General features: G+C 43.0%; 1 protein-coding gene across 2 annotated transcripts in view; it reads left to right on the top strand.

Annotated features, from left to right (window-relative positions):
- LOC102092424 (potassium voltage-gated channel subfamily KQT member 1) overlaps nucleotides 1-12745 on the top strand; it is a 492070-nt gene extending 479325 nt beyond the window's left edge. For both annotated transcript variants that reach the window (XM_021298409.2, XM_065033942.1), the window contains exon 17: nucleotides 10978-12745. In XM_021298409.2, coding sequence (XP_021154084.1) covers nucleotides 10978-11118 — 141 coding nt within the window. In that variant the 3' untranslated portion in view covers nucleotides 11119-12745. The remainder of the gene's footprint in view (nucleotides 1-10977) is intronic.
- Nucleotides 12746-15819: the final 3074 nt, after the last annotated feature.

The raw sequence follows: 15819 nt of genomic DNA, 5'->3' as shown, positions 1-15819 counted from the left end.
GACCTGAAAAAGATTTGTTTCCCCCCACGGCAGAAAGTTGCATAAAAACCTCCATGGCTTCCTAGTTCTACCTTTAGAATGTCAAAAAAGCTGGTAACCCAAAATCTTAATTACACTGCAGCACCCACTTAAATTATTTTACTAAATGCTGGGACAGTGAAATCTCACCAGGCCATTCTCACATACTTACACCTCAATGTTCATGTTAATACATGTCCCTTTTTATTGCTGTGCTTTTTCTCTTCAATGATATATGAAAAACAAGAGACACCCAAGAGAAAAAATTATTGTTTCTCTGAGCAAGATCTATAATATTCCTCTCCCCAGCAGTACTCCCTGCAGTATAAGGCCAAAGAGCTGTAAGAGCAATAGTGGGTATAACTGATTTTTTTTTCCTTAACTAACCGTACAGTGCCTTGCAACAGAAAACTGAAGCAGGTTTCTGCTGACTTAGTATATGCCTCATGAGGAAGAAATCTATCTGGCAATTATGGCTTTGCATCTCCTGCCCTGTCTCCTATTGTTTGTATAAGACACCAGTACTTCTGCCACAGGCTTCTTCATAGAGCTGTCCTGTCAATGCCAGCTTTCATGGGTAATCCATCTAACTCAGCAGAGTTCAAATAAGACACCTCCCTTTCTTTAATTAATTCTTTGAGTCTCCCCTGGGGATGTAGCCATGCTGATTTTTCAAAATTCTCTGCTATTTTTCAAGCACCAAAGTAATGGAAAATGTCCACTATTGAGATTCTAGATTTGGAAAATCCGCTTTACTCAGCCTCTTATTCTCAGTGTTTTAAATGCCTATGGACATCTCTTTAGCTACAGAACCTATTATGCAAATAATTTTCTAGCTTGGGAAGGAGAAAAAAGACAAATCAAGTGAAATTCATTCTCCCTGCAATCTCTTCTGATGTTCTGCATCCACAGTTACCATAGCTATAGCCAGTTTAGGCACTGATTTATGCTGTTACACTCCATGCATTGCTCAGACCCTTCCAGGTGAGCAATCTCAGCTCAAGTCACGAACCGTTTCTTGCTGTGTAGTTGTTTTTCCTCCACAGTTCACGCCTCTGGCTTTTGCTGATCTGGGAGCAAATGCTGCCTGGCAGTATGACTGGACAGACAGACACCCTCAACATCAGGTCACTGCGGCTGCAAAACTGGACCAGGCAGTCCAGAGTCCACCCACTCACTGTGACTTTTCAAGAGCTCATTAAAAATACATGTGAGGCAGTGCTGCTAATCAGGTCTGGTAAACACAAGCAAGCTAGTAAAATCCATCGAATGACAGATAAGCCAGACAGGCTAAAACCAAAGGGTTCAGCAAAGTATGTTTGAATCAGTAAGAATCCAGAACTGCTACACCCTCAATCAGCACTGTCTGATAACATTTTACTTGCTTTGGGTTTCTGTGTTTTAATGAGCAAACAATAGTGTTTTGTAATCCTTATTATTTAAATACATAACACCACATTATGCTGTTGTATCTTCTTCCTCAGACTGTGTTGCGTGCGTTGAGCAAGGCTTGCGGCACCCTTCAAAGGGTGCGAGAGTTTCAGTGAACTTGTTATGTAAAGGTGACCAGAGAAACTTGTCCCATGCAGACTAGAGAAGAAATAAGGGCAGAAGTTTTCATTCACGCTTTTCAACATTGCATAGGACAAAGGTACAGTTGTCATTTTCCAAGGCTCTCATGAGTTAGCTCCTATCAAGCTTATTTCATCGCTTTCACTGACATAGGGCACATCAAAATGGGCGCCCAGGCACACGTTGCCCTGAAACAATGAAAGGTGTGTTGTAGGCTTGATTTCCTGACATCAGCACAAATCTTTGCACAGACCAGCCCTTAATTTTGCTACAGGGTTTGGCTAAAATGGTATGTTGATTCTTTTACAGAGCTGAAAACAGAAACCCAGATGGTGGCCTCCCAGTGACACCCTCTTATGCCTAGGCAATCATCCTTTTGCTTCCCAATTAATGCTTTTTCCTGGTATGACCACCATGCCACACTTCCAGCCTTGCTCTGTTGTGTCCATTTCAATCTGCAAAGAGCCATCCGTAGACAAGGCAAAGGAGCACCATCATCTTCTCTCCTCCTGCCCTATTCCAACTGATCGCTTTTTTCATTAGAATTTTGTTCCTTCCTACAGTCAGCATTTCAGTCCACATTTTAGATTCCTCTTCTAATTTCTAATGTCTTCGGGTTTGTACCAAGACTCAAACCTACCCAATTTCCTATGATTTCGTGTCTGAAAGATAAGAAATGGCAGATTATTTGATCCATGTGGTTAACAAATATTGATAAGACTTATCCAGAAAGTGACTTGCCCTCAGCGCAAGAAGGCTGCACTGAGTAGTAGGCTGGAGCTTGGTTTTATGAAGTCCTGGTCTAGTCCTACAAGAACTGCCTGGAACTTTTCTAGTACCTACATGTCTCGCTATCTAGAACGCCATCACCATAATGCCTGTGCTTGTCTCAATAATAACACTCCCTCTCTCTTTGCCTTTCTTGCCAATCTATAAGAAAAGATGAACTGATAATTTGAAGTAAAGCTTTGTGTGTGTGAGTGTCAATGGAGGGCAGTTGTGTATAAATACATGTGATAAGACATATAAATGTTACCTTGTCATACACAGTCCATCACCTGTGCTAACTAGAGGTTAGCTTAACTAGATGTCATCTGAACTAGATGTCAGGTCTGTAGACCTGGATTAAGGGAATCCACTCACTGTTTTCAGTATCAGTAAGTAATCATTGCAAATAAGCTGAGAAAAAATAAGGCAGCTGCAGCATAGCCCAAAGTGTCCTCATTACAGGAACTGGTCAAGCCTGGTGAGGTTAGATTTTGTTCTCATGAAGGAGATTTAATAGAACTCAAAAAAGGAAAAGTAAAGTCAAAACAATCAGAGAGTGGAAGACTTGATACCATCTCTTCAAAGGTTTAGGTTCATCACACCCATCTAAAATACTGAGCTTATCACATCGATCTAGTGAAAGGCTAAAGTCACTTCTTTCTCTGTACTCCTTTGGCACCCTTTAAATACTCAGAGGTGCATTTTCTTTTCTTGTTTGTCTCTGTTAGATATTGTTTAGAGATTTAAAAATTAAATTATTCAGCATCTTGGAGCATGAGTTCCAAAGCTGCTTTATTGTGAAATTAAGGTGTGACTCACAGTAGCTGCATATCCACCTTTGAGGCTGGACTAGCTTTGTTATTTTTGTGTGTTGTTTCTTTCCACGCTGGTTTTGCAGCAGGACTTGTAGCCACACAATGTAATGAGCTGAGAAATGGCAGTGCGTCATCCAGGGTGTGGCTGGAGAGCGATGTCGCAAAGAGAGATGGCAAGATTACAGGCAGGATCTGAGCAGGATCTGGAGGAGGGTGAAGAATGAAATGTCCTGCAACAACAACAATAACCATTTATGCATGTAAATCAGTAGAAAGAGAGTTCTGCAAGGTCTGTTTTACCTACTATAGGAAAACCAGGGGGGGTGGAAAAAAGAAGTTTCAAAGCACAGGCTGCAAACAGCCAGACAGGTGCATGTACATAGAGCTGAAATGAGACAAACTCCTGCAGAAGTTACAGCCCACAGCAGCCAAGTGCTGCTGCGTAACAGCGGTGGTGGGAAGTTACCCTTGTATCCTGTACAAGTGGCACCACTTGGATTTCTTCAGCTAGAAACGAGCACTGTTGGGAGCAGTAGAAATTATGCTGCCTGGTTTCCTGTGGCTCTATATTTTGTGGTTGATTATCCAAAGCTAATAAGGGGCAAGAGCTGAATAAAGCTTTTCCTGTGGTCAGGGCATCCTGTGTGGATTCTCCAGGGTCTAATAATACAGTTCACCTTCCTCTTCTGCCCTTCCTTCAATGAAGCGTTAATTTGGATGTCTGTCTTCTGCTCAAGGGCTGGACTTTCAGGAAAGTGTCCAAACTTTTTATCTGTAAGGACTCTGTCTCTCTGGCAAATATGTCTGAAGCTGGCCAGCTTACTTCAAAGCTGCTGTGGCAACATATACACAGATACATCATCAGCTAAACCTCATTTGCTTAGGAAGCCAACATAATCCATGTGCTGAGCAGGCCTCCTTTAGAAACACAGGGCTGAACTCTTAAGAGTTGCTTAGCAGTTGAGCAAATGGCACCTGACACCAGAAGCAGCAACCACAGGCACAGGTCTTACTGAAGAGGTTCATCAGTGCAACTGTGGCATAGGAAATGTAAAAATATAATGCTCACCAAAAGGGTACCGACAGGAAATACCCCTGGAACAAAACGCAGAGGGATAGACCTTTGTGTTTTCATTTAAACAGGAAAGGTAGATGGAAACCAAAACAAACGAAGCTACACTTAAAATAAAGATTACTGTATTCTAGGCCATCAAAGGTTATAACACCTGACCTAAGAGTGGGTGGGGATGTTTAGGATAAAGGAAGGGAGGCCTGGAAAATTGTGGACTTATCTAGATAAGTTTCACAGAATGAAAATAAACAACTGATATCTGCTAAGGGGTACACAGAATAAGTCAAACAAGACAGTCTGCTGGTTTATATATTTTTTGGTGTTCATGGAGAGTTGGGTCTGACGGAACAACAAGCTGTCATGGGAGCGTGCTTTGTGTAGCTTCTACTTATGCACCTGTTTACCTGATCTCTGAGGTCAGTGGCAAAAGCTTCTACTGACTGAAGCTGGTCTTTTTGTGCTATCTGCACCCTTAGGGCAACAAAGTTAGGAGCTCCATGGCTCAGTGTTATGGCAGCACTCACCAATTGGCTACAAGACATTGACATACCAGAGTGAGACGTTTCCTTGCATATGTGCCACGTGGCAACCTTGCTTTGGGATACAGCATCGTTTTGGGACTGAGGTCAAATCCCAGTCTATTACAGCTAATTCCAAAAACAGTCAGTTGATGGAAACCCGTTCATTAAAACCCTCTTGTTGTTGTTTTTGGTGTTGTTGTTTTAAAAGGGGAGATGAGCTGCCTGTTCTCTGCTAATACTAATGCCAAAGTCATTTTATGAAGGATGCCACAGTAGATGTCAATTAACATTCCTCAGAGACTTAAAAAATGGTGGTGTAGATATATTTCTGTGCATATGTGTGTATGACTACTTTAGGAGACTCTGAAAGTTTATCCTAAAGGTATAGTCTTGCAAACCGTTAACCTTTCTGGCTCCAGTCCAGCAAAGCACTTAAATATTTGGTGAACTCAGCAAGACTCTTCACATGCTTCAAGCTAACACATTCATAAGCCTTTTGTTGGACCAGACACACAGAGGCTGCCCTCCAGCCGCATCTTTCACAAGAGAAATCTCCTCAAGCTAGTCATGGTCTCTATGGCTGGCATGACCATTTGAATCCACACAGACAGATCCCAACAGACTACATCATCATCCACATTGTCTGGCCATGATTTAAAAAAAAAAAAAAAATGCTTCAGCAGTTTCAGCATTTCACCTCAGTGAAATTTCTCCAACAGGGGACAAGCAAGGTGAGAGGGAGGCAGTTTCATATGCAATGCTGTAAAGAAAAGATTTCCCTCCCTCAAATCAGCAGTTTCTGGACAGCAATAAATCCACTGAGGGACATGCTAAAAATAAAGTGATTCCTAAAATAAACAACTCAGACTTCAAACTATACGATAGGCAATTAGTATGTTTGAATAATTGGGTGTAACTGTATGCAGAGAGAAGCTACAAGACCAGATGTGCTTATAAAGCTAAACATAGACTTTACAGGATCTAATCAAATCAGTCCACCATCTGGTATGAGAAGAAAAATCTTGTGACAGACTTGGTCAACATGAGAAAATGGCATGAATTTCTGAATAATGGGCTTAAGCTAAATCAATACGTTGCACAAGTCAGAAATCGAATCATCCATAAAATGGATTGCACTAGTTCAACTAAATAATATCTGATTTTACTAAATTAATACTATTTTCTCCTATGAACTAGACTTTAAGTGACCTACCACAGCTAACAAGCTGGAAATATTCAGGAATAAATACCTGCAGACAGAATAGTTCATGGCAAAGATTCTTATACAGTGTTCTCTCCACACAAAATAAATGTGACCCATTGGACAACTCTTTCCTAAGCAGTTGGTGTCAGAGCCCTCAGATCAAGTATTTCCCACCATGGCCCCCAGCTCAGCCCACTAGCAGTGGCCCACCTCTGGGCTTACTACCACCTAGACATGTCCTCCTAAGACCTCACCATTTCCTCTACTTCCAGCCTTTGCTACAGCTCCTGTGTCCCAAGAATGGGAATGCGTTTGCTTGCCCTTGTCCTGTGGCCCACTGTGCTTTGGTGGCTCTTGGTTGTCCATGCTTAGGTTTGTAGTTTGTTGTAGGATGAGGGCTGCGTGTTGGGGATCGAAAACCTGGATGTCTCATGGGGTTGCCAGAACCAAAGTATCCATTGTACAGTGGCTGCTATAGCAGGGGATGTGGCTCAACAATGCAGTGGCTCTTCCAGTCCTCCACCCTTGCCACGATACCTTGGGCTGTCCTGTGGACACAGCTTCACAGTTTTCCCCACTTGAGTGAGGCAAACGGGAAGCCAAAGTCCATCCAGCTTAACCAAAAGCAGAACTTGCTGTTCCTCCATGACATTTTGATTGGTAGCACAAACTGGGCTGGGTTCTCTCCCTCCTCCATTTCATGCTGCATTCCCAGTACCAGCAGCCCAGAGATGTTGCAGACATGCAACATGCATACAGCTCTGCCATTTTGATCACTTCGTGTAGGACTGCTACAGGCAGGGAGAGAGCTGAGGCAACAGCAACTTTAATTGATTTATGAGTTTAGCTTTTGATATAAAGCTCTGTCTACTTAGCAACATATGAGCATGTTTGTGGGTTTATGAATTTACTTCAGTCCTACAGCAGGCCATCTTCCCCTTCTGCTACTCCTCTGGAAACAGTTCAAGTCAGTGTATTGTACACATAATTGATACTGGCTTTCCCAGCCTCCAGAAATCATATTAAAAAGATAGGCACAACCTGGGGGAAGGGATTTTTTCTGGCTTAAAGTGAGAGGATCTGGGGGTGACCACGTGGCTACTCCAACTGAGTCTTCCACACATGCATTTTGCTTATGGTGTGCGTGTGCAAAACATGTCAGAAAAAAAAGCTCTCAAGGGAGTTAGGAATCTGTCTAGAGTCTGGTAAATCCACAGCAAGATGCAGGCCCCCTTCTCCATGCTGCTGCCATTCCTAGGGTCCCCTTCTCCACAAGGCATATCTGCAGAAATGGGGTATTTAGATAAAGGGTTGAGACACCAGCTTTCACAAACAGGGGCTCAAAAGGAACCACAAATAGCACATAGGTATTGAAAGCCAACCTGGTGCTCCAGGTGAATGGTGGGGACACCTTGGGTCCCACAGGTTGACTGACCCAGTTCCCCTTCAGGGCTTGCTGTGACTCACTGGAGCTGGTTGGAAGACATTTTCATTGTCTACCAGTCCTGCATGTCACCATGGAGTCCAGCCCTTTTTCACAGGGGAATGTTAAAATGAATACACATTTCAACACTCGTTCAGTTCACCTCACAGCCCCAATAACAACAGTGTAATATTTTAAACTGCTTTTGCAAGTCTCCTTTCTACAGGGCAGTTGAAAGAATATAAAAGCATTTTAACAATTTTATAGATCATCTCCGGAGCGCTTTTGTGATGTGGGAGAACAGAAGTTTTGTTGCCATTTGCCCATGGACAGCTGCCAAACTCACCTGTCTCCACCAAGCCTGCGAAGGGCATATCACATCTCTCTGGAAACTCTGAGGCCAGCCCCGGATGGCTTCTCACTTTACTCAGCCAAAAAACATGTTGCACAACTTAACTCTTTGCCTCCACGATTGCCTGGGTGTGTTACTCAAAACCAGCAACTCATTCCATTTGAGCTTAAAGAAAGTGGTTTTGGAGAAACCTAAAGTGCTAGATTGTTTTGGACAAATCTAAAACTAGGACTTTCTTGTGAAAAAACCTTCATCTGTGTGAAAAGTCTTCTTGCCCTGCAAGTTATCCTACTGACTTCAGTCAAGCCTTGAAGTGTCCACAGCTCTCCTTTTGTCACTCTTTCATCACAGTCAACCACCCTCCGAATTTGACCCCTTTTCAACAAGGTACTTAAGAATTTGGCTTTCTGACTAAAGCTTTACCAGACTAGCTGCATATTCAAAGTAAGGTGTATTCTAGAGCACCAGAAGCCATAAAGTGGTGGCTTCATCCTGTGTATAAAATACAAAGCTAAGGATTAGAAGAGATCTGCAACTGACCACATCTTCTTAACAGCTCCCTTAATTTTGCAGGGTCCTGTTTCTCGTCTCAAAAATTACTACTAAAGCCCATGTATACAGTTGACATGAGAGAACTGAGTAGCTTCATTTGTCAATGTTCAGGAAATATTTGCAGATCCTTGTGTGGAAGACGTGACAGAAGTGCAGTACAATCTACTCCCTTATGTATGAACTTCTCTTTTTCCCTGCCTACAGATGAATATTTACATTCTCCACCCTCCTCCTCTCCTGGAAAGAAAAGTGCATAAAATTATTCCACATCACATTCTTTCCTTAATTTGGCAAAATACAGAGAAATACAAAAAGTTTAAATGATATGGAATATGCAGGCATAGCTTATCTAAGATCAAGTGTGCAGATCAAAATCAACAAAGCCTCACAAAAGAAAGCCCCAAAACATCTTTCATCTGCCTGATCTCATTTCCCTGCCTACACCTCTTTTTACTCTACTGTAATGTATTAGTTCTGCTTTAGTTTCTGCTCTGCACAACATTTCTGCTTAAGAAAGATTCTGTTGAGTCATTACCAGCATCAGCCAAACAGGCTTTTCAAGAATGGAGGAAAAAATAAAGGCTGTGGTTTTTAAATTAATTCCATGCTGCTTAACCCTTAAACCACTAGTGACTTCCAGACTTCTAACCAATTTAATGCTGAGCAAAACATGTAGCTGTTGTGCCCAAGATGAGTGCACTGTCAGTGCTTCTGTTGGTGACCACACCAGAGAGCTGCTGTGGCAGTATGGACCAGTCCCTCCTAGAAGATCATTAAATACAGGACAAAGCAGAGATGCTACTGACAGCACGGGGTCAGGCTGACCGGGAGGCAGCTGCACCTCTGCCAGACACAACCTCTGCTGCGGTCCCTTCCCCTCAAACAAAGAGTGTCAATATCTACTTGAGCTGCTGTTTGACTGTGAATCTTCCCAAGCTGGGCTTAGCACCAGCCACCCTGCACCCAGGGGTACCGCAGTGAGCAGCCCCATCCTCCTGTGCCCGCACACCTTGCCCTGCCGAAATAATTGTGAAGGGCTATGCTGTCCAATCCATGCCCTAAATACTCCGTCCTTGCTGCTTGAAAATACAGCCCCAGGTAACCCACACCAAAGCAGAGGCAGGGAGAGGGCCTTTTCTACTAGAAGATAGTAGTCATGACAGTAGAAATGAAAGAGAGATAAGCACATCTCTTCCTCCATGAGGTAGGAGAGATACTCCACTCCTCCTTCCCCCAGCAGGTTGTATATAGGAGAGAATAGCGGTTGCCAAAATGATACAACTTGAATAAGCTCCTGGTACCTTGAGGTTTGAGGGGCCCTGCAGGGAGACGACACTTGGATTGAGAAAAGGCAGAGGAGGGGAAGGCAGATAAGGTGATTTTCTTTGCCTTGGCTTTTAAAGCAATCTCAGACTGCAAAACTTTCAGTTTGTGCTGCCAATTACTATTTCCAAAGTTATCTTTGCACAGAAAAAGGTTGGAATCCTTCCCTCTCTCCTTCTCTCTGTCTCCCTTTTTAATGAAAGCTCAGTTTAGATCTGATATCGCTTTAAAAGGTTTGCTATCAAAGTTTATTAGACCCACTGGGACAGATCACAGTTTTCAGAAAGCTCAGAGTTTCACAGCAGATAACTGTAAAGTGAACCATCCAATGCTCTTCAAAATGCTCATTTGTCTTGGGCTCACCTATTACACAAAGCTGCACTGTATTCAAGCATCATCAGAAGTGATCCCAGTTGCTTACATGATGCTGGCCACAGTTTTGCTTTTAGAGCAGACAAGAGCAGCCAACAGTCCCCAGCCTGTCCCACTGGCTGATGCTAAGCTAAGCGGGATGCCATTTACACTGAAGGCAAGCCCTACCGCTGCAATGGGTTAATGCCTGCTAGGTGCTCCTAGAAAAGACCAGAATTTCCAAAAAGAAGCAGAACGTACAAAAGCAGCATCCCTTTAAAAATCCTAATTTGCCTTTCCCTGCTTAAAAGTAATATTAATAGTAAACAGAAAAGACTCCTTTGCCTTGAGACTATGCCTGAGAAATTTCAGATGGAAAACAAATAAATGAGAGGAGGGATTAGCATGTCGAGCTTCCTATGGAACGCTTGTTGTTTTTTTTAATGAACTCATTGGTATTATTATGTGGTTTTTAGTAGGCTATCCTCCTAACAATGCATGGGAATAAACACCCTATCTGGTAGGATCTCTGACTGTAACATGTATCACAGAGGCATCTATTTACAGTCTGAAGGGAGGGGAGCTGTTTCGTTTCTCAAGACAGTAATGGAAAGCATGATGTCCTACAACTAAGGGTGGTGAAGCATTGGGAGAGGTAGTGGGAAAAAACATTCACGATAAACCAAAGAGCAAAAGAGAGTTTCAGGGCAGATATTTGCAGGATGTATCATCACCAAGAGAAGCTAGCAACCCTGGGAAAAGGCTGAGAAACAAAATATCTGACTCAAGCAGTCAAGTTCTCGGACCACCAATGTCCTGTCCTGCTACTGCTGCTTCACATGGCTTTACACCCCTCCCTGTACTTCATAGTGTCATTCGGTCTTTCTAGAGGCTAGACAAAACTCAGAGGAGTTGATGGTTTTGAAATGCCCATGCTCCCTAATGCCTCCCACCAGAAGCACGTGCAACCACTTGACAGCTTGTCTGCTTTCTGATTCCTTAACAGGTCATGCAGATGGACCAGAAGCTAGATGACATCCTGAACATGCTCCAGGCTCAGTTTGGGGATCAGCCACAGGCACAGATGTCAGAGCCAGCCACCCCACCTGTCACGCAGCTACAGACAACCTCAGATCCCCCTCAGTAAACTGGAAAATTTGAAAGCCAGAGGACAGACACGTGTCACCCTCTCATTCTTTTATGTCCAGTTATTTTTAAGTCTTGGTGTCTCAGGATTCGGCTGTGTTGTGAGTGAAATGAAATATTCTGTTGTAATAGATTCAATTAAAAAAAAAAAAAAAAGAAAGAAAAGAAAAAAGAGAGAAGGAGGAGCAAGAAGCCAGTCACGACCCTAGGAGAGCACATAAGTTTTGCACCTGTTTTATTAGTCATCATTAGCTAACCTCTGTCAGCCTGCGCTGGTCCCATGCAGCGAGCCCCATTTAGGCTGACTGCACACACACAGGGCACGTTGTTGCAGCAAGCATCCCAGCAAGGGTTAGGATGACCTGTTCATGGGCGCAGAAGGGGAAAAGGACTAGTTTTTTGGCATCTAATCACTAAGTTTAATGCTCACAGCATGCCCAAAAGGGGGAAAAGAGCCAGCATTTGAACATGAAACAAATGGAAATCAGTGAACAGGAAAATTGAACAGCATGTTTTGACTTCTACCAAGCAGTGAGGATCATAAGAAGGGCAGATTTATATGCTAGTGCGAATGACAAAGTAAAGAAAACAGGCTACTGATTAAAAATATGGAAGTGTACACAGGCTGGTTGACATATGAAAGACTGAAGCAAAGACTTCAGCTAATTAAAGCAAAGGGTTGCAAATGAGATGAGATGCATGTTGGAACAGACAGGCAGGAGAGATAGGATCTGCGTAGGCTTACTGCACAAGAACACTGTAATAGCTATCAGCTACGCTGATGACTGTTATGCAAAATGTTCTCAAGCTTTTACCTTCATTCAGCAGTGGTTGTTGACACCAGTTGACTTAATTTTAACATAAGAAACCTGTATGGTAATTGACTGTGAAATATCTGAAGCTTGGTTCAAGTCACTGAGTAACAGGATGCTGCAGGAGGGCTGCAGCTGTGACTAAGAATGGCAGCATTTCTTAAAGAAAACAGAAATGCACATACTGTTGATGAAAGTTAATTGCTGTTTAAATAAACTGCTGTATATAATTTTAAATGCTAGATTTTCTTTTTTCTTGTAGTCTAGTTGTAAGTCAAGTGCATATGCTGGATGATATACTATCACTGTGAAACACATCTTACCTGTCACTCCAGAAAAGGAATGATACAACACTGTTGCTAAATATGTAAATAATAAACCAAGCTAAAGGGGTGCAGTGCTATTTTCTCAAGTCTTTTAAATATATTTGCATAACCAACCATTTGCAGAGCAAATGCATCTGCAGAGCAAAGATCTGATTCCTGGGAAATCCTAAATACATTCTATTCCCACTCATATCCATGGAAGCAAAGCCTGCACTGTATTTAAAAGCAACCTGAAAGACTGGTCCCTTAATAAGCATTTATTTGGACCAATGACTGGTCCATTTCAATGTAATCAAATTAGCTTCTAACTATTACCTGTCCCTTTAAAACTCTTTCCCAGGTTTGTGTCTGGGAATTCAAGCTTGGAAAGAGCACAATGAGGCTGATTCCAATCTTCAGATTGCAGGCGCGTCTTAGAATATTAATGATGTGTGAGAGGCAATAAAAAAAAAAAAAGACGATGTGGTTTTAATTAAATCAGCTGACAAGCCGCCGTTCCATCTTGTCTGATTACTACAGAGTTACTGAACATGACCAAATACAGCGTGTAACATGGGAAAATGGTAAATAATCATTGTCAGAGCATTGAGTTGCTCCTGGCTTTCAGTCACAGTTGCGAGCTTTGCAAAGGCCCTTCATATAGCCTCACTGGCCACTCAGAGTTACATGGGCAACTGGACACCAAACGTAGGTACCATTTCATCAGCCACAGGTAAAAAACTCTCCCTGGAGATGCCTTTGCCACGGAGGTTCAGAAGGTGAGAAGTGCAGCTTTCAGCAGAAGGGCTCAGGGACTTTTGTGGCCAACATAGTGTGAACTGGTACACTGCAGATATTTGTGTGAGGGGTATGTGTGATCACAGGATGTGGACCAAGGAATGCAGCAGTATTTTACTTACTAATGAGCCTCAATATACGTGTACTACAGTAACACCTACTACCCTGAAGTGTCTCGAAAACATACTAAACAACCTTGACCGGAAAATTCAGCTAAATAAAACACAAGTGGTCTCAGCTACAGAGAGTGTCAGAAGGGATGAGCAGGTGGGAGGAAAGGATAAAAAGGCACACAGGGGTCCCTTCAGAACAAAAAAAAAAAAGGGTGCCAATGTGTGTATGTGTCTTCTTTTTTTAAACACAATCCAAAATTTCCCCAGCAAGCCTTCAGGGAGGCCAGAGCTCGAGCCTTTAAGGGTTTGAAAATCCAGCAGTGCTGGCCATCCATGCACTTTACAGCGGGCCACAGCGAACACTGCGGTGTGTGGCATAACGTGTTCAGACAGCACAATCTCTCATGTGACTGTGACCATCACTAGTGCCACGATGGAGAGATAAGGGTGTGGCCTGAACAAATGGCAGTGAGGAAGGAAGAAGACTGGTGGGAGACACCCATATGATGAGATTAATGGTAAAAAAATAAAAGCAACATATCTTAGCCTTACCTAAGCGAATCTCCACACCCACAGCTAAGACAAGAGTTGCCATCTAGCAAAATCTTTCTGAGTGATAAAAGTATCCATGAGTAGCACTGATGTGATTATCTGGTAACGCCACCTGACCCTTCTTCTAAGCAGAGATGTTTTTTTAGAGTGAACAGACTGCATATTAATACATTTTCATGTCATGAGTATTTTGAGTGCCCCTCTACCAAGATGTGCTATAAGCAAGCATTCATCAGCAAGCTATGATTTCCCAAGGCAAGAACTAACTTTTACTCAGTGAGTTTTTGTCGCTAAGCAGGCAGAAACAACATCAGATCAAGGTCATTGTGCATGTAGCAGCAATGAAACAGAAAGAGCGAGGAAGAAGCACAGGGGCAAGCTTCAGGAAACTCCAACACCTTGAGGAGGCCTCTTGCAACCACAAGTCCTATGAAGTCATGAGAGGATATAGTCCACCAAGGAACAGTATCAGAAGACCATCAGGTTCACCATGGCTTGTTTTTCTAACTTTACTAACTGCAGTATGAATTTGTTGGATGAAACACCACAAGAAGTTTCTTCTGGAAGAGACTGTCTGAGGGAAACCTGTTATAAATCCTGCATGTAATTGCAAATAAACTGATTTTTTTCATAAAGATTATATGGTTCCACAGTTTACTTCCTTGATCCAACTGCCTGCCTTGCCTGATCTTATTCTTACAGTCTGGAGTCCTCCAGGGAGTAAATATGCAGCATAGCTGCACAGGAAAGCTTGTCTTCTACATGTGCCTTTCTTTAAGTAGTTATGTGAAATCCTGATTAGGAGATTATTAGTAGAGGTCTTGTCCAAAACTTTAACTTCTCTAGGGTTCATTAAAAGGAAGAGAGCAAAGATGGATTCACATGAATTCTCCCTGTGCGTTGTCTTTTTGAAAATTGTGAGTATCATAGAACCATAGAATAGTTTGGGTTGGAAGTGACCTTTAAAGATCACCTAGTCCAACATCCCTGCCATAGGCGCAGACACCTTTCACTAGATCAGGTTGCTCAGAGACCTATCCAGCCTGACGCTGCACACTTCCAATGGTGTTACATCCACAACTTCCTTATATACAATTTAAATCTACCATGTTTCAGCTTAAAACCATTGTCCCTTGTCCTGTCATTACAGGCCCTGTTAAAAAGTCTGTCCCCATCCTTCTCATAAGCCTCCTTTACATATTGAAAGGCCAAAATAAGGTCCCCCCAGAGCCCTCTCTTCTCCAGGCTGAACAACCCAAACTCTCTCAGACTTTCTTCATGGGAGACGTGCTCCAGCCCTCTGACCATTTTTGTGGCCTCCTCTGGATGTGCTCTAGTCCATGTCTTTCTTGTACTGGTGGCCCCAGGGCTGGATGCAGTACTCCTGGCGGGGTCTCACAAGGGTGAAGTAGAAGGAAAGAATCACCACCCTCAACCTGCTCGCCATATTTCTTCTGATGCAGCGCAGGGTATGGTTGGCTTTCTGGGATGCAAGTGCACATTGCTGGCTCATGTCCAATTTTACATCTACCAGTATGCCCAAGTTCTTCTCCACAGGGCTGCTCTCAATCAATTCACTACCCAGTCTGTACTGATGTTGGGGATTTCCCCAACCCATGTGTATGATCTTGCTCTTGGCCTTGTTGAACTTCAGGAGGTTCACATGGGCCTACTCCTCAAGCCTGTTCAGGTCCCTCTGGATGGCATCCCTTCACTCAGCCTGGTGTCATCCGCAAACTTGCTAAGGGTGCATTCAACCCCATTATCTGTGTCGTTAATGAAGATGTTAAATAGTATTGGTCCCAGTACAGGCCGTTGAGGAACATCACTTGTCACTGGTTTCCATTTTGACATTGAGCTGAAACTCTTTGGATGCAACCATCCAGCCATTTCCTTATCGATCTAATATTCCATCCATATCTCCCCAATTTAGCGGTAAGAATGTTATGGGGGAGTTTATAAACGGCCTTACAGAAGTCGAGTTAGATGTCATCACTTGCTCTTCCCCAACAGATGCAGTCAGTGCATTGTAGAAGACCAATAGATTAGTCAGGCACAAGTCACCCATGGTGAAGGCATGTTGGCTGTCGCTGATCTCCTCGTCTTTCATATGCTTCAACAT

The sequence above is a fragment of the Columba livia genome, chromosome 1 (assembly GCF_036013475.1).
Source record: "Columba livia isolate bColLiv1 breed racing homer chromosome 1, bColLiv1.pat.W.v2, whole genome shotgun sequence".
Taxonomy (NCBI): domain Eukaryota; kingdom Metazoa; phylum Chordata; class Aves; order Columbiformes; family Columbidae; genus Columba; species Columba livia.
The sequence above is the reverse complement of the archived record's forward strand: the minus strand, read 5'-3'. Positions and strand labels throughout refer to the sequence as shown.